Raw genomic sequence first — 21,055 nt, 5'->3', positions numbered from 1 at the left:
GGTAGTGGTTTCGGGTTATGTCAATCTCTGCCTCTTCTGCCACCAGGTACTATTTATCCAAGTGGTTAGCCACCCACCCCCAGCCCAGGCCAGGCAGACAGTGTACAGGTTGTCTTTTTATTTCTTCTTTTTGGAAATCCGGACTGGCTGAGGATCGATCACCAGCCACAGCAGAGGCTTCCCTTCAGGTGACCCTCCTCCTACCCCCTCCTCCTCTCACGCCCTCTTGCCATCTGTGGTAAGACCAGGAGGGTGCACATGCATGGGGAGACTCTCCTTAAGTGAGCACCGAAGTGCAGCAAAGGTGCGTGGAGGCAGCCGGCCCCTCACTTGAGAGTCTTAACAGGATGCAGTTTCTCTCTTGTGCTAAGGCTCTGGCCATCGCCTTGCCATGTCGCCCCCCCCCCCCAGCAGCTCTTTGGCCAAACGCAGAAGGCGCAAACTCCAGCCTGAAGTGGCAGGAAGTGTAGGCTGCCTTATGCATCAAAGTGGCATGAAGGCAGGTACAGGGCCACTTCATTCCTGCACTAAGGCTCTGGCGACTTTCCTCCTCTCCTTCCTCTTCCTCTTACAACCCCCTGGCTGGCTGTGGTGGGACCGGGAGTGTGCGCACATGCGGGAAGACTCTCCTTAAGTGGCCCTGTACCACATTGGTGCATAAGTCAGCCTTCACTTTCTGCTGCTTCGGGCTGGAGCTCGCACCTTCTGTGCTTGGCCAAAGAGCTACCAGGGGGTGGGGGCAACACAGCAAGGCGATGGCCGGAGCCTTAGTGCAGAAGAAAAGCCACATCCTTTTGTGTCCTGTTAAGACCCTCCTTAAGTGAGCACCTCTCCACCCTGTGCACGCCTTAGAGAGAGAGACACACACACACATAGTGATACACAGAGTGATACACAGAGAGAGGGGGAGAGAGGGGGGGAGAGAGGGAGAAAGAGAGGGGGGAGAGAGAAAGAGAGATGAGAGGGAGGTAGAGAGGTAAAATGAGATGGGAAAGAGGGAGGGAGAGAGAAGGTGATGAGCGGGAGAGGATGAGAGAGTGGGAGAAAGAGAGTTGGGGAGAGGGAAAGAGAGAGAGAGAGGGATAAAGAGGGGGAGAGGGAGGGAGAGAAAGAGATGAGAGGGAGGGGGAGAAAGAAATGGGTGAGGGAGAGAGATGAGAGAGAGAGAAAGAAAAAGAGATCAGAGGGAGGGAGGGAGAGGGCAATAGAGAGGGAGAAAGCACGTGAGAGATACCTGTTTCCCATAGAAAAGAAAACAGAGCCACAAAACCTGGATAGGTGTGGCTGGGGGGTGTCATGTGACTCAGGAGTGAGTGACATTGAGTTGGCCATGCCCACCCAGGTTTTGTGGCTCCTATTGTTTTGTTTTCCATGGGAAATGGGTCCAAATGGCTCTTGGTGTTTAAGATTGCAGACCGCTGGTATAGGGTATACTGTTTGAGCAAGGAGTTGGACTAGAAGACTTCTAAGGCAACTTCCAACTGTGTTATTCTATTACTTTGGTCTCAATATCCCACCAATACTGGTACTTCTAATAAAGGCCTATGAGATGCAAGAAAATGCCCAGGATAATGATACCAGGATGTTGGTGTATTTTGACATTTTTAGAGGGAGGGAGATTTTGACACAGACTTCATTTACCATGTAATTTTGATTGATTTGGTTCCTGTGAACATGAAGTAGATTTGTGATACCAAATAAAGATGCAGCTGTTTAATAAGTTGCTGACAAATTCTATATTTGCATCCTGAAATATTCCAAAAGTGAAGCATTTTTAAATAAAATCTGAGAGGTCAAATGATAATGGTGATGATGAAGATGACATCGGGGATCAGAAGAATGGGTCCTTCAATTGCATGTCTTTGACACAGCTATTTGATACCGTTGTGATTTAACAACAATGAAGCTATTTTGCAGCCATTTTTTTAAACTTCAAGTTTGTCTCTCTCTGCAGAAATAAAGATTGTCTCAGAGTATGGAAACTATTTGAACAGGCCTTTCTGTACAAGGACCCATGCAATGTGACCATAGAAGATTACCAGCCTTTAATGGACCTAGCAAGATATCCCATACCATGCAACAAGGTGTGTTGTGCCAATAGATTTCCAGAGAAAGGATTACATCTGGGGTTCCCAGTTTGCTATGGCCTCAGAAAAATACATTAAATTGTTTTGTTTTTCAGTGACTAATTAAAAGAAAGAACTGTCCATTATTCACAAGTATCTGATAAATGTGAAAGTACTTTATCAGAGTGATTGTGATGTGCAGTCAAAAGTTCAACGTGGTTTTTATATCCATATGAAACTTTGATCTTCCCATTGCAGTCATCATTTTGCCCATATCCCATGGTCTCCTCTGTAAGTTATTGAAATATGTTTCCTAGCAATAGATCATCAACTTCTACAGAAGACCAGTGATTTTCAACTCAGGCAGTGAAATATCCTGAATGTACTCCTAAGAAGTATTTCTGGGAATATTTGTCATTTTGGCACACATGAAAGCGAAACCAACTCTGTGATTTTCTGTGATTTTTATATAACTAAAGAATAGATATTCCCATCCCTCCTTGTCACAGGTCACATTGTCCAATCAGGTATCACAGCATTTCCTTGGTAACTCCTTCTAGTCTTTGGCCAGCACCTGTTGAGATGACTTTGGTTCCCACAGGATGTTGAGATGTTATTGTCTGGTCTGACATTCCAAATCTCTCCCTCCCCCCATACTGAATGGCAAGCTGAGAAACAAAAAAATGGCTGTGGCAGCATCAGTGGTGGGTTTCAAAAATTGTTTGAACCTACTCTGTGGGTGTGGCCTCCTTTGTGGGAGTGGCTTGCCACCCATGTGACCGGATATGAAGGTGCCGACGACACTTGTCAGAACCACCTTAAATTACCTCACACACAGCACTGGCATGCATAAGAATATGATGTAAACTTGTTTTTTAAAAGGCATCTTTGGTTTGCGTTAAAACAACTTCAACACACGCAATGTTCTGATTGCACCACAAATGCAGTAGTTATCCTTACCTTTCACAGAGGCACTGAGTTTTATAAATATGAGCATGATAGTGTAGAATAATCATATCCAAGGACCAGTGGTGGGTTTCAAAATTTTTTGGAACTTCTTCTGTAGGTGTGGCCTGCTTTCCGGGTCCACTGGTGGAACCTCTTCTAATCGGTTCGTTAGATTTGACGAACCGGTTCTACCGAATAGGTGCGAACTGGTAGGAACCCACCTCTGAGCAGCATGAATCCATTTCAAAGTTGACAGTTGGACCCACCTAGAAAGTGAGAAGCACCTGGAAAACATTAAGCACACATACATTAATTGAATTCAGTGATTCCCTAAGTCCCTAAGGAGGACCTTTTGATTTCTGAATATATTTCTTGTGACACTTCTTTATTAATCTGTCTGCCTTCATATTCTGTACTTTTATATGTCTAGTTTCTGACATTGGGTATCCCTTCCAATGGACTAAGTACTGAAGTTTCCCCTTGTACAACCTAGAATCCAGGACCCTTTTAACCTCATAGTGTTTCTCCCCTTCTACTATAATTGGACTTGGAACTATTGTTGCTACTGGCTTTAGATCTGACCCTACCATTGGCTAAAGCAAACTGAAATGGAACACTGGGTGCACTTTTCCCAATAGGCATGGCAACTTTTAACTCTACTGTAATTGGGTTTATGATTTTCACTATGGGGTTCTATAAATTTTCAACCCAGCTTTTGGCAAATTTCAGTTTCAGATACTTGGTGGATAAATTCACTTTTCTCTCCTATGTGAAATGGTTTCTGGGGTGACCACCTCTTATCAACTTGCACTTTCTGAGACTCTGTTGCTTTAACCAGTGCTTCTTTCACATTTCCCCTAAGCATTTTGCGAAGAACCCACTCACTCATGAGTCCATTTCGAAGTTGACAGAAGAAGTATAGGGGAAAATACCAGGAGCTATGGATCCAGCATATTTATTGATACGTCTATTTATTTATCTGAGAGATAGATATGCTACTCTTTAAAGAACATTTTTCCTATGACAATTTTGGAAGAAAGATTCTAATTTTTTTCAAGATGAAAAGTAAATAGCAGAAACAAATTTTGGAAAAGCTCAATTAATACACAATATTTTTAAAAAGAAGTCTGGGCATATAAAAAATCATTTGGTTGATGCTGAAAAATGACAAATGTTTGTTCCTCTTATTTGCAGTCCTTATTTTGGAGCAAAACAAATGACCTGGCACATCATTACACGAAAACAAATCATGATTTCCTCACCTTAGAAGATACTTTGCTAGGCTACATAGCAGATGGAATTACCTGGTGTGGAAATCCCTCTGATTCAGGTAGAAAAAGCAGAATTCTTACCTCAATACTTGTTTGGAGGGATGGTGGGAGGAAGAAATTGTACAGTATTTCCAGTCCTTTAAAAATGACTGGAAAGAGAATTGATCCCATGAAACAAAAAGGTTTTTTTTTCACTGAAAATGAAAATACAGCTTTTATTTAGCCTATAAATCATTTTTAAACAAAGCATTTCTTCCAATTTAAGGAAAAAAGAGAATCCTGATGGATCCCACGGGTTATTTATAAAAGGAGGGTAACATTAAATATTAATATATCTCATCCTTTCCACATTATATTTATGTCCAAACATCTTTCTTCTAGGAGTCAATTATGAATCTTGTCCAAAACGGACTGAGTGTGAAAATAATCCCAGTTCAGTATATTGGAAATTGGCCTCTAAAATGGTATGTTTTGCTGATCTCTTTTTAGCCCCAATGCTAAATGTGCATAATGTATCACTGATATATACTTTAATGCAATGAACCCCAATCACCAATGTAGAAAATAACTCCTATTGGTCATTAAATCCAAGTAGTTTCATTTTCTCATTGGGAGAAATAAAAAATTTCTTTCTGGACTCAAGGTGCTGATACTGAAAGCTGTGCTGAACAGGCTTGCGTTCCACAGGGTCACCATCTAGATCTGCGTGGGGGCCAATTAATGATTCTGCATTAATAAATAGCATCTGGTATGCTTGCACCCCAACAGCAGCAATTCTATTTTCCAACAGTTCAATTTTTAAGTTTTCTTCAGCACTCCATAGCTGCAAACTAGCTAATTAATGTACAAAATACAGTTAGCCCTCAACTTACATCCATTCAGTTAGCGACCGTTATAACAGCACCCAAAAAAATTAAGATACCATTGAAACTATGAGGTGTTTAGCACCCCTACAGTCACATGTTCAAAATTCAGGTGCTTGGCAACTGGCATATATTCACAATAGTTGCAATATTCCAGGATCGTGTGATTACAATTTAGACCTTTTCAGCCAGCCACTGCAAAGCAAAATCAGTGGGGGAAGCTGGGTTCATTTAACAACCTCAGACTTTATTTAACAACAGAGATTTACATAACCATGGCAAAAAAAGGTTGTAAAATAGGGTGTAAGTCATGTTGCTTAGTAGCTCACTTGGCTTATTAATAGAAATTCTGGCCCTATTTGTGATTGCAGATCAAAGACTATCTGTATTCGTTTCAAAAGTTTTATTTCTTTTAAGGCAAACATTTCATCATTCCTCAATCAGTAAAACATCGAAGTACAATTTCTTGTATATCAAAATAATTCTAGTTTACCACCAAATTCTTGTCTAGCCTAATATATACCCCTCCCTCCCTCCACCCTCTCCCCCAACCCCCCTCCACCTTCCCCCCCCCCCGACTTCCCAGGACCCGTACATGGTATGGATTTCTAACAAACACAGTCTAAAATCTATTGAGAAAAAAAAAGAAATAAAAAAAATTAATAACATTCTACATTGACCTTAGCTTCTTCTTGCTGAACCAACTTTAAACAATTTAAATCATTTCTGATCTTAAGCATAGGCTAACTGGAATTTCTTGGTCCCATATTTATTTTGTATATAGTCAATCCATTTTTTCCAGTCTCATTTATATCTCTCATTTGAGTGATCTTTAAGATATGCCGATATTTTAGCCATCTCGGCTAAGTTTGTGACTTTCAATGTCCATTCTTGAGTTGTAGGCAAGTCTTCCTTCTTCCAGTATTGCGCCACCAACAGTCTTGCTGCCGTTATTAGATGCAGAATCAAGTTAGTCTCTACCACTGTAAAGTCAGTACCTATACCTAGTAAAAATAGCTGAGGAGTAAACTTTATCCTTCTTTTAAAGATATTTTGCATAATCCACCATATTTTTATCCAAAATGCCTTAACCTTTTGGCAGGTCCACCATATATGAAAATATGTAGCATCGAGAGAGCCACATCTCCAACATTTAGGCTGTAAGTTCAGACACATAGAAGCCAGCTTTTTAGGATCTAAATGCCATCTATAGAACATCTTATAAAAATTTTCTCTCAGATTTTGAGCTTGTGTAAATTTCACATTTCTTACCCAGATTCTTTCCCATGTATCCAGCATTATTGGTTCTTCAATGTTTTGAGCCCACTTTATCATACAATCTTTAACTAATTCTGTTTCCGAATCCATCTGTATTAATACATTATATATCCTCTTTATATGCATTAAACTTTGATCTCTTATTTGTTTAAACAGACTATCTGTATTGATGTGGTGATGGGTATCTACCAAAGCAGTGGAGGGTTTCAATTTTTTTTACTACCAGTTCTGTGGGCGTGGCTTATTTTATGAGTGTGGCTTGGCGGTCATGTGACCCGTGGGGGGTGGCTTGGTGGTTATGTGACCGGGTGGGAGCGGCTTGATGGTCATGTGACTGGGTGGCCATGGCCAATTTAGCCGTTCATTTTGCCAATTTAGCAGTCCATTTAACAATACACTGCAGCCCCCTTTTCTATTCTTTTTAATACTGCACGAAGCTTGTGCTCTAAGTTTTTTTTTTACTAGGGGTGGAGAGGTTGGCAATGCTTGGGGATTTGTGGGAATTTCTCCTCAGTGTTAGAGGCGCCAAAATAACCAAGATTATATAAGGTCTCCTGCTGGTGGTCCTAAGGTAAGTGGGTGTGGGGTGCATGGGGCAGCTCCACCCCCACCTTAGCTTGATTTTTACACATGCGCCTCACTCCACCTCCTAAAACCAGATGGTGAGTGGGTCTTAACTAGGGCTTATTTGGGGGGTAGGGCTTATATTAGGTGCAGGCGTGAAAATCAGGCTAGGGCTTGTTTTCAGGGGAGGTTGTATTTTCAGGGAAACATGGTAGCTTTCAGGGCTCCATTGTAACTTTGAACAATTGTTAAGCAACCATAAGTTAAGGACTACCTCTATTTGTTAGTTTTATTATTACATTAAAGTTTTTCCTCTTCCATGAATTTTGTGAAAAACTGAAACCATTTTCAGACAGCATTGATATAGGTGGGTATGTCTTGTTATGAGTACATATGTTTGAAATTGTGGCAGGAAAATTAATCCTGTAGAAATAAGGTGTTCAAACATCTATTGTAATTTTTGGAAACACAAAATAGTAACCAAATATAAAATATATGATTTGTTGGTAGTAAGAAATAATGTTCCTCCTTGTTTTAGTTTGCAGAAGCATCCTGTGGAACAGTCCAAGTGATGCTCAATGGGTCAACAGCGACTGAAGCATTTAGAAAAAGCAGGTATTCTCTTTCCTTTCATGGGCATAAAATGTTCCTAAACCAAACAAGACATTTTCTTCACGATTTCTGACCAAGAAATGTCAGCCATGGGTATCTGCAAGATATGGAATAAAGATGGCAACCACAATGATATGATTGAAGTATTAATGTAGAAGATGACCAGGCTCTTGTAGAGAGCTGAAGCTTGCAATAAATATTTACATCCATTTGAACTGCCTGGATCTTCTGATTTCTCTGGCTCTTGACAACTATCAATTTTAATCTGCATCTCACACATGACACACATTAAAGAGTGTGGAGATTCAATTGCACCAATATGCTGCCATCTTGATTTTTCCAACTGTACCCTTGCAGATACCCCAAGGGCCAGGTGTAGCTTTTCTAAGCGCTGGACTAGCAACTGGGCTGTGGCTTTCAGTTCTCAGCCTGATTGATGATAAATGATAAGTTCTGATGCATTTCAAAAATGATTTGCCTTTTCCCTGGGAAGGAAAGGAAAAAAGAAAGAAATGAAAGAATAAAGAAACCAAAAGAGTAAAGGATTTTTTTTAAAAAAAAAGGAGAGCAAAAACGTAGCTCAGTTTACCATTTATTTCAGTAGGAGCCACTGTTGTAATATAGTTGCAGAGCCACGCTGAATCACACAGGAGAAAACAAACTCCTATAACGCCATAACATCCTGATAGTGCATAACATAACATTCTGAAATGTGCCCTACCAATGATGCCCAGGATTTGACCATATATAGACTGAGCAGTAGATTAGAAATTGTACTTTTACAGGCTGTTTTTAAGCACATGCTATTGCTCCTCCTGCCTTTGTCCTATCTCAATAAAAGGGGCTACCAGACCCCCAATCTGGGTCGTCATCGCTCCATCCCGAGAAACTTCGTGTCTTGTCTTTTCTCAACATTGGCCTCATGGACGAACCACGGGAACTTCACAAGCCACCATGGGTGTGCAAGTCCCAAGTAGGTTCCTTCCACTGAAATATTCCTTTTGAAAATAAAGCCCCTCCTTTTGACGTAAGGTGTCAAAACAAATGCAAGGCTTTCATAATAATAATAATAATAATAATTTAAAAAATCAGTGTTAATATTTATTTATTTATTAAATTATTTGCCTGCCCATCTTGCCACAAGATAACTCTGGGAGGCTTACAATCATAATAATATTTGCATGAAAATTCATCACAGCATGGTTAAGAGGATAGATAATCCTAGGTGGGGACAAGTAAGGGATATCCCTTAAGATTTTGGACTGTACTCTGTTCATTTTGCTAATACCAAAATTCAGCAAAATCCTTTTTGGCTATGTCATCTTGTGGTTCCTTTTCTTTTCTTCTTGGCTTTCTTTGTGAGCTTGTCCCCATGGCCAAGAATTTTATGATGAATAGCAGACAAGGCTCATCCACCATTCACTGAATATGGCAAGCACAGATCCCCCTGTTGAAGTGTCAGAATATATAAGGATCCAGAAGGACCAAATTAGGGTCTTTTTTTTCTCTTTTGTAAATAGAAATATATATCCAGTAACAAAGGAGTTATATTTTAACATTTTGGCCTGATATATGTGTTTAACCAAGGAAAGGTTTTGAATGTGTTTCTCTGCTTCTGTTGTTTCAGCATTTTTGGCAGTGTTGAAATTGTTAACTTAAACCCAGAGAAAGTTTCCAAGATGCAGATTTGGCTAATGCATGATATTGATGGACCTCAGAGGTATGTATGGTTAGCCCATGCAGAATATAGCACTGCTTTATTGCCATATTCTGGATAATACATCAGAGATGGGCAATATATAAATTTAATAAATAAAACAGTATATATCAAAATGACTTCTTGTGTCTCTTGAACGTTTCCTTAAAAATGAGTCCTTCATCCTTAGATTTAGTGACCTGTCTTTAGAAATATAGTGGAAACACCATTTTAAAAGAATTTTCATTTCATTTATGTATTTATTAAATTTATTGATTGCCCATCTTAACACAGATTAATACATTCATACCTACCCATTACAATTTCCTTTTAGCATAAGCAAAATCATTTAAATAGAAAATAGGGGATGAGGAAACAATATGCTCCCCCAAATTAAAGGCAAGAGATAAGAAAAAAGAAAAAAGAAATGGAAATAAAACCGCATCTAACTGACCCCAATACCATCAACAGGCCACCCTTTATTTTCCTAACGTCACAAATGAGCCTCACTTCCACCACAACAATAGCCATTTTCTTCTTAAACTTCTCACCTCCCTCCTTCTCTGGATTTCCTTCATTCCATCCAGTGGTTGGATTCAGCTGCTTCACACTGGTTCAGCTGACCAATTGTTAATGTTGTGTGCAGTTTGATGAACTGGCTCAATCACCACGCCTGGCCTTGCATCAGCAATCATCCCTACCCTCTCAGCCACTACTCACCTCACCTGGCCGTGCCTCAAGCCATTTTGGCATCTCAGCGCTCTGCTACCGGCCCCCCTCCACCCTCCAAGCAAACTACATCTGCACAGGCAAAACCACAAGGAAGCTCTGACAAGGCACCCAGAGGGAGAAGTTGCAACTACTAAACAGGCACCAAGCTAAGTGCCTGAAGGACCCCTCCATCACCAAGTGCCTCAGCAGGCAGACAACAGTTTTCACAGGGGGCCAATCTAGCGCCCGGAGCCGGCTCTGCCTTAAAGAGACCAGGGACATTGTTGGAGCTCCTGTGGAGAAGGGTTCAGGCCCAGTTCCCACATGGCACCATGATCCACAAGCTGGTGCTGTGCGACTACCTGGGCAGCCACTTTGACCTACAGGTGGGCACCCCTTGCCTCTCCCCTCCCAGTCACTCCTCACCTGGCCTAAGAAGGTAAGGCTGATGGCAGGGAAGGGAGATCAATTCCGGGGCCACCAGGCTCAGCCAAAGGGCCACCGGGAGGGAGACATGGTGAGGCTCGGCCATCTTTTGGACCTGGCTCCGGAGGGAGGCCCAAAGAGAAAGCGCCTGGTCCAAGCACACAGTGCCCCAGCATGGCACTGTCCCCCAAGGGTCGCCCACTCGCTCTCTCACGTCCTGGAAGTGGCGAGTCCCCCCATCATGGATTGGATGTGGGACCTGAAGTGGAAGGGAGGGTGAATTGAATTGAATTTATTAGGTTTCTATGCCTCCCAATCCCGAACGACTCCGGGCAGCTTACAGAATAAAAAGAAATTAAAAGAACTTAAAAACAATAGGACACACAAAGTTAAAAAAGAACACAACAAACACCAATCAGAAGGCCTGCCGGAAAAGCCAGGTTTTAATGGCTTTGCGAAAGGCCATGAGAGTGGGGATGGCCCGGATCTCTGGGGGCAGCTCATTCCATATGGCCGGAGCGGCAACAAAGAGGGCCCTACTCCTAGGCGCCGCCAGCCGGCATTGTCCTGCTGAAGGCACCCGGAGAAGGTCCATCCTGTGTGATCTTATTGGTCTAAGGGAGGTATGTGGCAGGAGACGGTCTCGTAGGTACCCAGGTCCTAGGCCATATAGGGCTTTAAAGGTAATAACCAGCACCTTGAATCATGTTTGGAGACCAATGGGCAGCCACGGAGGATAGGTGTGACATGGGTGTACCTTGGCACACCCAGTATCGCTCGCGCGGCTGCATTCTGGACCATTTGCAGTCTCCAAACACTTTTCAAGGGCAGCCCCAAGGAGAACGGGCAACAGCCAAGAACTGAGTACTAATGGAGGCCAAGCCCTGCAATATTGCGACCAAGGCAGCCCTTCAGCTAAACTCAGCAGGTCCAGAGTGAGTCTCCCACCTGCAGTATGCTACTTTCCGCATTTAAGTTTGGAGCTGCTAGAGGCTGCCCTCTTCTCCCTCTCCCTCCACGTTGGTGGGCAATCCCATGTGAAGAAGTGGGTGGGCCGCTAGCAGAGGGGGAGAGTGCAAGGTTGGTGCTTCTGGGACAAGGGGACCCGGGAAGCATCTGGGTCCGGCTCAACTAGCCTCTCTTCCTATCACAGCTGTGTGTGCTTCCGCTGCTGTTCCAGAGGACTGGCTCGGGAGTGAATGGGAATAAAGAGGCCAGCCGGTAGGCTGGAGGCTCACTTGCTTGTTTTGCTCTCCTGCCTCCACTCTTGCAAGTTTCGCTGCCTTTTCTCTTCCTGTCTGGCTCTCCCCATCTTTGAGACTGCAGCTCCCTAAATGGGAAATATGGCTGTGAGAGAAAGAGAATCCAGGTGAGCTGGACCCAGACACTTCCTGGGTCCCTTTGTCCCAGAAGCACCAACCTTTCACTCTCCCCTCTCTGCTAGCCGCCACCCCCTTCTTCACATGGGTTCATCCAGCAGTGGGGAGGGAGAGGGAGAAGGAGTGGCCACTAGCAGAGAGGGGAGAGTGTGAGGTTGCTGCTTCTGGGATGAGAGGACCAGTGACATGCAGTCAGGGGAGGCACAGCCTCACCACTGTTATTTATGAAAAGGAAAAAAAATGTAAACGGGAAAAGGCGAGTGCTGAGGTTAGGCTAGCTAGCTGCTGCCTTACCATGAATGACTGCCTGTTTTAAAAAGCCTCTTAAAAAGCGCCCTCTACTATGAGGCAGGAGAACTGCATGCCTCATCTAGTCTGACTTTTTAGGCACTTGAGCAGAGTTAAGTGAGGTTTAAAAGCCTAAAAAATCCCAAGGTAGTTGAGGCATGCAGTTCTCTTGCCTCATAGTAGGGGCACATTTTTTAGAGGCTTCAACTCTGTCATTCTGTTTAAAGCTGCAGCATCGCACTCACTCTTCCTCCTCTCTTTCTCTGTTTCTGATGCCCCCTACCCCTACCCCACGCTCTCTTTTTTCCTTCAAATTTTCTTTTTTCTTTTTTCTTTAATAAATGCAATGCTCAGGCATTCTCTCCTCTCCCGCGACACCCCACTGACTAAAGCACTTTCTTTCGCCTGCCTGTGTTCGCGGCAGAGCTCAGGCGGGCGAAAGAAAGTGATTTAGGTTCAGGCAGGCAAAAGAAAGTGCTTCATGATTAAAGCACTTTCTTTCGCCCTCCGGAGCTCGCGGCAGAGCTCAGGTGGGCTACCGCGAGCTCAGGCGGGCGAAAGAAAGTGCTTTAGTCAGTGGGGTGTTGGGGGAGAGGAGAGAATGCTCAGACATCAGTGCCTCACCAGCCATAAACCTCACCGCACGTCACTGGAGAGGACCCAGGAAGTGTCTGGATCCAGCTCATCTAGTTTCTCTTCCTCTCACAGCCAGCTTTCCCATTTAGCCACAGTCTCAAAGGAGGACTGTGCGGGAAGAGAAAAGGCAGAGAAACTTGCAAGAGCAGAGGCGGGAAGCAATGCAAGCAACCTGCTGGCTGGCCTCTTTATTCCCCCTCGCTCCCAAGGCAGCCATGTACACAAGGCCGCAGAGGCTTTATAGCATCCCGTCTCCTCACGTGAGAAGCTACCAAAGGGCCTTCTCACCAGGAGCACTGTCCTCATTCAGATTCCCCACCTCCCTCTGGTGGCCCTCAGCTGAGTGTGGCTGCCCCACCAACCAAGGAGACAAGTTGACTCACTTGGGCGACACCACCACCATCTAGGCCCAAAATCTTTCAAGTCTTGAAATGTTTCTTGAAAGTCACTCCAAAGGGGTGAGCAAAGTAGGCTCCTTATCCTACATTCTCATTAGGGGTAGTCCTTGACTTATAGCCACAACTGAGCCAAAATTTCCATGGCTAAGCAAGATTTAAATGTTTTGTTTCGCTTTGTGATTTTCCTTGCCGCCGATGTTAAGTGATGTTCAGTAGTGGTAAATAAATAGAGAAGGAAATTGTATCTTATTGAGGCCTTTGAGGCAAGTGGCCGGGAGGCAGGGATGGGCATGGTGAGTGACGTTGAGTTGGCCATGCCTACCCAGCCACACCTTCCCAGCCAGTCATTAGGGCAAAGAACTGGTTGTTAAATTATTTTAATCCCACCACTGATTCCATCCAGCTATTGTCAATATTTGCATGAGGAGTGTGGTGGTCTAGTGGTGAAGACGCTTGCCTCTGATGAAAGAAATGTCTTTCTGGGTTCAGCTCCAAGTGGGGAAAAAGACACTGGAGACATGGACACTGCTTGGCAAGATGGTTTATTATTGGACAGGGCCACATGGCTTGAGCCCTGAACAGAAAAGGTGATCACATGCTTCAATGTTGGTGGAAAAGAAGAGAAGGCTGAAGGGAGGGGCTTGCTAGGCTTTTTATAACCTGTTCAGTCCCACCTCTCTGTTTCCTGTTCCTATGTAAGAAATGTATTCTGATTGGTTGTCAGACTGCCATGGGACCATGCAGGGGGCTACTCTCTAGGCTGTGTTTTGAATCCAGGTATGGATGAGTTCTCAGATGCCATGTGGTCAGTTGAGTAAAGTTCCAATATTATCATGCCTTCCTGTAGCTGCTGGTGAAGTCTTTATTATGTAAAGTGGACTAGCCTGGCCATCTTAATGGCCCATTAACAGTGGGGATGGGCAGGACGCTACAGGCAACTATTCTGTCTTTTAAAACATGTTTCTTTCTTTTCACATCCAGAGAAATATTCTTCCTTTTCAATATTTCCTAGGATATTTCATTTTTCTGGGAGAGGGCTGGGTGATAACTTCCCACACCTCCCACTTGGAATGTTGAGAATTCAATCCTAGATAGCAGCAGATGTTTCTCTCCTAGGGCACAAAGAAAAAAAATCTGCTGCAAACTCTCCATGGCATGAAGAACAGCACTAGAGGACCTGCAAGGTCCTTCCAACTCTGTTAATCTGTGAAATCTGGCAAGTAAACACTCAGATCCATTCAGTTGCTTGACTCTACCCTGAATTAAGGAATTACTGGGCGATTTAAAAAAAAAGTTGTTGTCAGTATTTGTGTATGAGCATACACGCTCACAACACTTATTATTTAAGAATCACTTTTTATGCAGATTGCCTTGTAACAATGTCTGTGCCATCCCAATTTAAACTCTCCAGCAAACTATTGTTTACTTTCAGCATTCGTCTTCCGATCCAATCTCCACTTCGTAAAAACTCGAGTGGTTTTTATTGCATTCTTGGTTTCTACCATTAGAGGTCGCTGTTCCCCACGTTAGATCTTGCTCATATTAAAATGCAGCAGTGATTTACTTGTGGACTTCAACTCCCAGAGTTCCAGCTGGCTGAGGAACTCTGAGAGTTGAAGTCCACAGGTCTTAAAGTTGCCAAGGTTGGAGACCACTGATTTACAGTATAGGTTGATAGCACAGTTAGCCAGATGTTAGCTTGGATTTAGCATTTTTTTTTCACGTATCTGGTCCATCCCAAAGACCTAGAATAGGCAGAGGTTGTTATTTATTAGGGGAATATAATTATACAAATATAATATACATCTATATGATATATAAATGTGCAATTATATAAATAATTAATATAAAATATAAAACAATATAAACAATAGCATATTTAATACATATAAATAATATTAAAATAATAGAAAATAATTAATTATATATAAACCCAATCCAGCTCAATATCACTGAAAAAGAAAACCAAGGGAAAAAAACCAGGATGGATGCATAAAGCAGTGGTTCTCAAACTTGGCAACTTTAAGACTTGTGGACTTCAACTCCCAGAATTCTGGCTGGAGAATTCTGAAAGTTGAAGTCCACAGGTCTTAAAGTTGCCAAGTTTGGGAACCACTGGCATAAAGAACTCTCTGACCAACTGAGGAAAAAAAGGATAAGTACAAAAAATGGAAAGATTCAAATAATATAGCAGAATACTGACAAATAGCCTGAAGCTGCAAAGATTAGGAAAGCTAAGGCTCAGAACAAAGTAAGACTTGCAACAAATGTCAAAAACAATTTTAAAAAAAGTGCTTTCAACACATAAAGAACAAGAAAAAAGTCAAAGAAACAATCAGTTCACTAATGAAAGAAGATGGCAAGGAAGTAAAGGGCAGTAGGGAGAAAGCAGAACTGTAATTCATTCTTTGCATCCGTCTTCACACAAAAAGGAAATGCAAACCAGTTTACCAAAAACAAAACTGTAAATTAAAGGCTAGGAACAAAAATTAAAACAAGCAAAAATAAGGCAAGAGAACATCTATCAACTCTAAATGGATTGAAAACTCAAAGTCCTGACAGATTGCATCCAAGAGTTTTAAAAGAACTGGCAGATGTGGTCTCAGAACCTTTCTTTATTGGCCAAGTGTGATGGGATACACAAGGAATTTGTTCAACACCATCTTTCAAAGTTCTTGGATTGCTGGGGAACTACATAAGGACTAAAAAAGAACTGATGAATTCCATCAGGGGAGGAAAACACAGATTTAGGAAATTACAGCCTGACATTAATACCTGGGAAGATCTTGGAAAAAAATATTCAAGGAACAAATCTGCAAACACTTAGAAGCAAATGAAGTTATAACCAGAAGCCAACAGGGGTTTGTCAAAAACAGATCATGCCAAACAAATCTTATTTCATTCTTTGACAAAATGACTAAATTAGTGGATCAGTGAAATGCTGTGGACATAGTATACTTAGATACAGTAAGACATTTGACAAAGTAGACCACAACCTACTTCTTGGTAAGCTTAAAAATGTGGGATAGGCAGCATCACCAACAGATGGATTTGTAACTGGCTGACAAACCATACTCAACATGTAGTCCTCAAAGAAACTACATCCACATGGAAGGAAGGAAGCAGTAGGGAGTAGACTCCATTCTAAGTCTAGTACTCTTTAATATCTTCATAAATGATCCAGATGAAGGAATAGAAGGGCAACTCATCAAATTTGCAAATGACCCCAAGCTGTCAGGAATAGCCAACACTTCAGGCTCAAAATCCAAGAGGATCTTGACAGACTTGAACACTGGGCCCTATGTAAGAAAATGAAATTCAGTGTAGATAAAAGTAAGGTTGTTCACTTGGGTACAGGTGCAGACTAGGTCAAACTTGGCTCAATGCCAATGACAGAGGGATCTTGGAGCCCAAGTGGACAATTGTTGTTTATTATTAGTTTGTTGTTTATTAGTTTTGTATGCCGCCCACTCCTGAAGGACTCCGGGGGGGGGGGCTCACAATAATCAGGGAAAGGGAAATAAATAAGACAATACAAAGAATTTAAAAATACACAACATTCACAATTGAGGCGGGCCTGGATATTTCAACAGCCCCCAGCCTGTCGGAACAGCCAGGACTTGGTAGCTTTACGGAAGGCCGGGAGGGTAGTAAGGGTCCGGATCTCCATGGGGAGCTCATTCTTAATTACTTAAATATGAGCAAATATGTGCAGCACCAGCCAAAAAAGCCAATGCAGTCCTAGGCTGCATAAATAGAGGGATAAAATCAAGATCATGTAAAGTGTTAGTACCACTTTACAAAGCCTTAGTATGTCCACACTTGGAATACTGCATCCAGTTTTGGTCACCACAATATAAAAAAGATGTTGAGTCTCTGGAAAGAATACAAAGAGTGACAAAGATGATTGGGGGCTAGAAGCTAAGACATATGAAGAATTGTTGCAGGGATTGGGTATGTCTAGTGCAGTGAAAAGAAAGATTAGGGGTGGACATGATAGCAGTGTTCCAGTATTTGAGGGGCTGCGACCAAAATGAGGGGGTCAAACTATTTCCCAAAGCACCAGAAGGCAAGATTTTAAAAAATCAATGGGTGGAAACTTATCTAGAAGAGAAGCAACTTAGAATTAAGGATAAATTTCCTAATAGTGAGAACAATCAATCAGTGAAATGGCTTGCCTTCAGAAGTTGTGGGTGCCCTATCACTGGAGGCTTTCAAGAAGAAGCTGGACAGCCATTTGTGTTATGTTTCCAAGTAACACCCCCAACAAAGTAAGACTCCGAGGCAGGCATTTCCTCAAATTTCCATTTTATTAGTGATGTCATATTGGCAATCTGGGAAAACCCGAATCTGAAAGTACCTGGGTTTTCCCCACCCAAAAGAAAGTCAAACTCCCTTCCCCTGAACCCACATGTCCATCAATCAGGTTACCATCCATGGAGCTGTTTCTAGTCATGTCTCTTCAGGTGCAGGCTAAATGTCCTTTATTCTTTCTCTGGCCCATCTCCTTCCCTGGCTTCCCCTAGTGGCACCCCTGCAGTAGCAGCCGAGCGAGGGAATCATGCGATAAAGCAGCTCCCATCACAAAGGATGAAGAGGAGTGCTTTCATCCTCTACCATCATGGGTCAGGGCAGTGGACTCAGCTGCAGCCCAGATGAGCCAAGGCTGTAGGGAGCCTCCCACATGTTGCATCCCCCCCCCAGCCTTCACCGTGCCTCCATGCTGCAGTGGGGATGGGGACAGCCCAACAGCCGGCAGAGGCACTGCAGGGCGCGTCTGGGAGTGCACTAACCTTGCCCTCCCTGAGCATTGGACTCTGCCATTGCCATCACTTCAAGAGCAGGCTGCTCAGCTCAGCTCACCCCCCGTGCCACCTGGGAGACAGCGAAGAGCCCCCGCCTGGTGCCCCCCCTTTTCTAAATATTTTTGCCACCATTTCGGTGGGCATGGCTTGGTGGGAGGTCATGTGACTGAGTGACATCAAGTTGACCATGCCCACTCAATTGTGCTGGAGCCCATCTTCAGGGAACTTCTCTCTAGAGAGCACACACTCTATAGAAAGAAGTTCCCTGTAGCTGGGCTTCAGCAGAATTCCAAAAGGTTGCAAAACTAAACCTCTGTATTGCTGGCTGATCCAGATTGGATTCTGCAACACTATTCTGGGACACATATATTCACTTTCATTTATGAAATAATGCTGCAGCTACTGATAAATTACTCATCAATTGTTTCATCATTTTTCTACGAAGACATTTGCTAGTTGTTTTATTATTGGCTTTTCAAAATATAAAATACAAAGAAAAATAAAAAGTAGTGGAAAACTAAGGAGAGGGAAAATAAAAGAAATATAGTGTAATGAGAGAAAAGTAAAGAAAAAGGCACCAACTTCCTACTCTCTTTAGCACGGTAGAAAATAACATTACAACCACAATGTTTTGCTTTTATGCAACATTATGTACAGTAAAGATGACCTTGGTTCTCATGAGAAAGCTCTTTGTTGTGTCTAGTAATGCATTCCAATCTCCTTCCCCTCTTCCCCCTCTGTGTGGCAACTGAGGAAAAGAAAGATGGCTGCAGCCAGGTTCAGTGCAAAGTTGACAGTCGTCTCTCCCCCCACTAGTTAATGAGGAGTATCTGGAAAACACCAAATGCAGACATGTTAATTTTCCTTTAGCCACCCCTGCCACCACTCGGCTATTCTTTTGGCTTCTGGGGATTTCTCTCATGGAATTTTCTGATCAGCCTGTCTGCTGTTACGTTTTGACTTTTCACCCAAGTGGCTTCTGAAAGGAGGTAGCCTTTCTACTGTACTAAATACCATAACCTCGTCTTGTACAATCTAGAATTCAGAATTCTTTTTACTTCGTAATGGGTCTCTCCCTGCACTGCGTTGGGACCTGGGGCTTCCTGAGCTACCTGCCTTAGTTTCGAGCCTATTACTGACTTCAATAGACTATTGCAGCAAACCGGGTGTATTTTCCCCATCAGGCGTGGGAGTTTCAGCTCCACCATGACTGGGTTATGATTTTTACAATGGGAAAGGGATCTGTAAACTTAGAACCTAGTTTTCTACATGGCAGCTTTAGTTTCAGGTATTCAGTGGTAAATTTTCTGTCCTATGTGAAATGGCTTCTGTGGGGATCGTCAAAAGACGATGTTTTTTTGCATCTCGGTGGCTTTTTCACATTCTCCCAAGCCTCCTGCAGGGAGTCTACCCACTCAGTCAGGGTTACTGAGGAAACTCAGGCATTGGGACAAACTCCACCACTGTGTCCACCTTGAAAGGCATGAAGGTCATGCTGTTATATACGGTGTTGTTGTATGCCACCTCAGTGAAAGGTAGCAGATCAGCCCAATTGTTTTGTTAGCAATTTACATAGCACTTCAAGTACTGCTCTATCATTGCATTCATGCATTCCACCACCCCATTAGTACTCAGATGAAAAGGTGAGCTAAGCCCCTGGAAAGACCCAATTGACTTTAGAAACTCTCTCCAGAATTTGTCCATAAACTGGACCCCCCCGATCATATATGATCCTCTTTGGGACTCCATGCAGTCAATAAATGTGCTTCAGGAACAGCTTAGCCAGTTTATGGGCTGAGAAGTAAGTCTGTTTGGGAAAAAAGTCAATCAATGTACAAATTATGGTGTTTCCTCCACTTTCTGGGAGTTCCTTGATGAAGTCCATTGCTATTTCCTCCCACGGTTCTGACAGTTCAGCCACTTGTAATAATCCTGGGGTTTTCCCAGGTCTTTTTTTCTCACTGCACATGTCACAACAGTTTTTTTACGTAGCTTTTAATGTCCTTTTTCATTGCTGGCCACCAAAATTGGCTTCTTTGCAGAACTTGGACCAAGATGTAAAATGCGGGATGTACAATTTTGGACCTTTCAATGCCAATCCATCTTGGGAGGTAAGGAGATGTTAGTTGTCCCTAAACTAGGGGTTGGTTTGCAGCTTGGCTCTGAGTTTTTGAGTTAGCTCTTATCCTGGCTCCCTCGATCACCTCCAAGTCTGATGCCTCATGTAACTTGTACTGCCTTCTGGGGGTTGGGAATGATGGCATTGACCATCTCTTCATGGTTATTCTTGTACTGGAGCATTCGAGACAAGGCACTCACTAGGAAGTTTTTCCCTCCTGGGATGTATTTTAGTGTGAAGTTGAATCAGTTAAAATACTGCGCCCATTGAACTTCTTTGGGAAAGAGCTTCTGAGAGGTCCTAAGAGACTCCAGATTTTTGTGATCAGTCCACACTTCACACTTGGCTCTCTTCTAGGAAGTGCCACCAGGTTAATAGTGTCCAATGGATTGCAAAAGCTTCTTTTTCCCACATCACCCACTTTTGTTCAGTGTCAGTGAGTTTTCTGGAGGTGTAGGCACATGGTTGGAGGTTCCCCTCAGCCCTGATGCCTCTGCTTCCCCACCATGGCCCCAGCCATAGCTGCCCGGCTTCCTCAAAGGATGACACATTTTAAAGGCGGTAGCTCGCGTCTGGAGGTACTGAACAGCGGGACAGCTGGGAGAGCCAGGCCTGCCTCTCTACCATCTGATTCTCCACTGGGAGCACTTCTGTTGGGCCAGCCAGCTCCCCTCGCTAGGCTTTTGTGCTCACTGCTTGGCCAGGGGAGGGGAGTGCTTTTCTACACCGTCCCCTTCTTTTTCTTGGCCCCGCCAACAAGGGAGGAGGAAGGCTAGGCTTGAGGGATGGCCCCTATCCCTCAAGATCCACCCCTGCTGTTCTCCCCAGCTTTCTTTGCTGGCAGCAAAATCAAATGTACCGTGACGAAGACAGAATGCTGTTTCCACGCAAAGGCAAGTACATGGTGCTTCGCTTCTGCACTAACGCTCTGCCCATCGCCACTGCCATGACAGCGCAGCAACTTTTCATCCGTCTGCCATGACAGGGTGACAAGT

At 43.3% G+C, this 21,055-nt stretch overlaps 1 protein-coding gene across 1 annotated transcript in view; it reads left to right on the top strand.

The window, feature by feature from the left end:
• The window catches only part of CD38 (CD38 molecule), a 48,021-nt gene that overhangs the window by 13,418 nt on the left and 13,548 nt on the right, over positions 1-21,055 (top strand). Inside the window, exons 2-6 of the mRNA XM_032223616.1 lie at positions 1,955-2,084; positions 4,209-4,344; positions 4,667-4,749; positions 7,529-7,605; positions 9,230-9,322. Coding sequence (XP_032079507.1) covers positions 1,955-2,084; positions 4,209-4,344; positions 4,667-4,749; positions 7,529-7,605; positions 9,230-9,322 — 519 coding nt within the window. The remainder of the gene's footprint in view (positions 1-1,954; positions 2,085-4,208; positions 4,345-4,666; positions 4,750-7,528; positions 7,606-9,229; positions 9,323-21,055) is intronic.

Source organism: Thamnophis elegans, chromosome 9 (genome assembly GCF_009769535.1).
Source record: "Thamnophis elegans isolate rThaEle1 chromosome 9, rThaEle1.pri, whole genome shotgun sequence".
Classification (NCBI taxonomy): domain Eukaryota; kingdom Metazoa; phylum Chordata; class Lepidosauria; order Squamata; family Colubridae; genus Thamnophis; species Thamnophis elegans.
The sequence above is the reverse complement of the archived record's forward strand: the minus strand, read 5'-3'. Positions and strand labels throughout refer to the sequence as shown.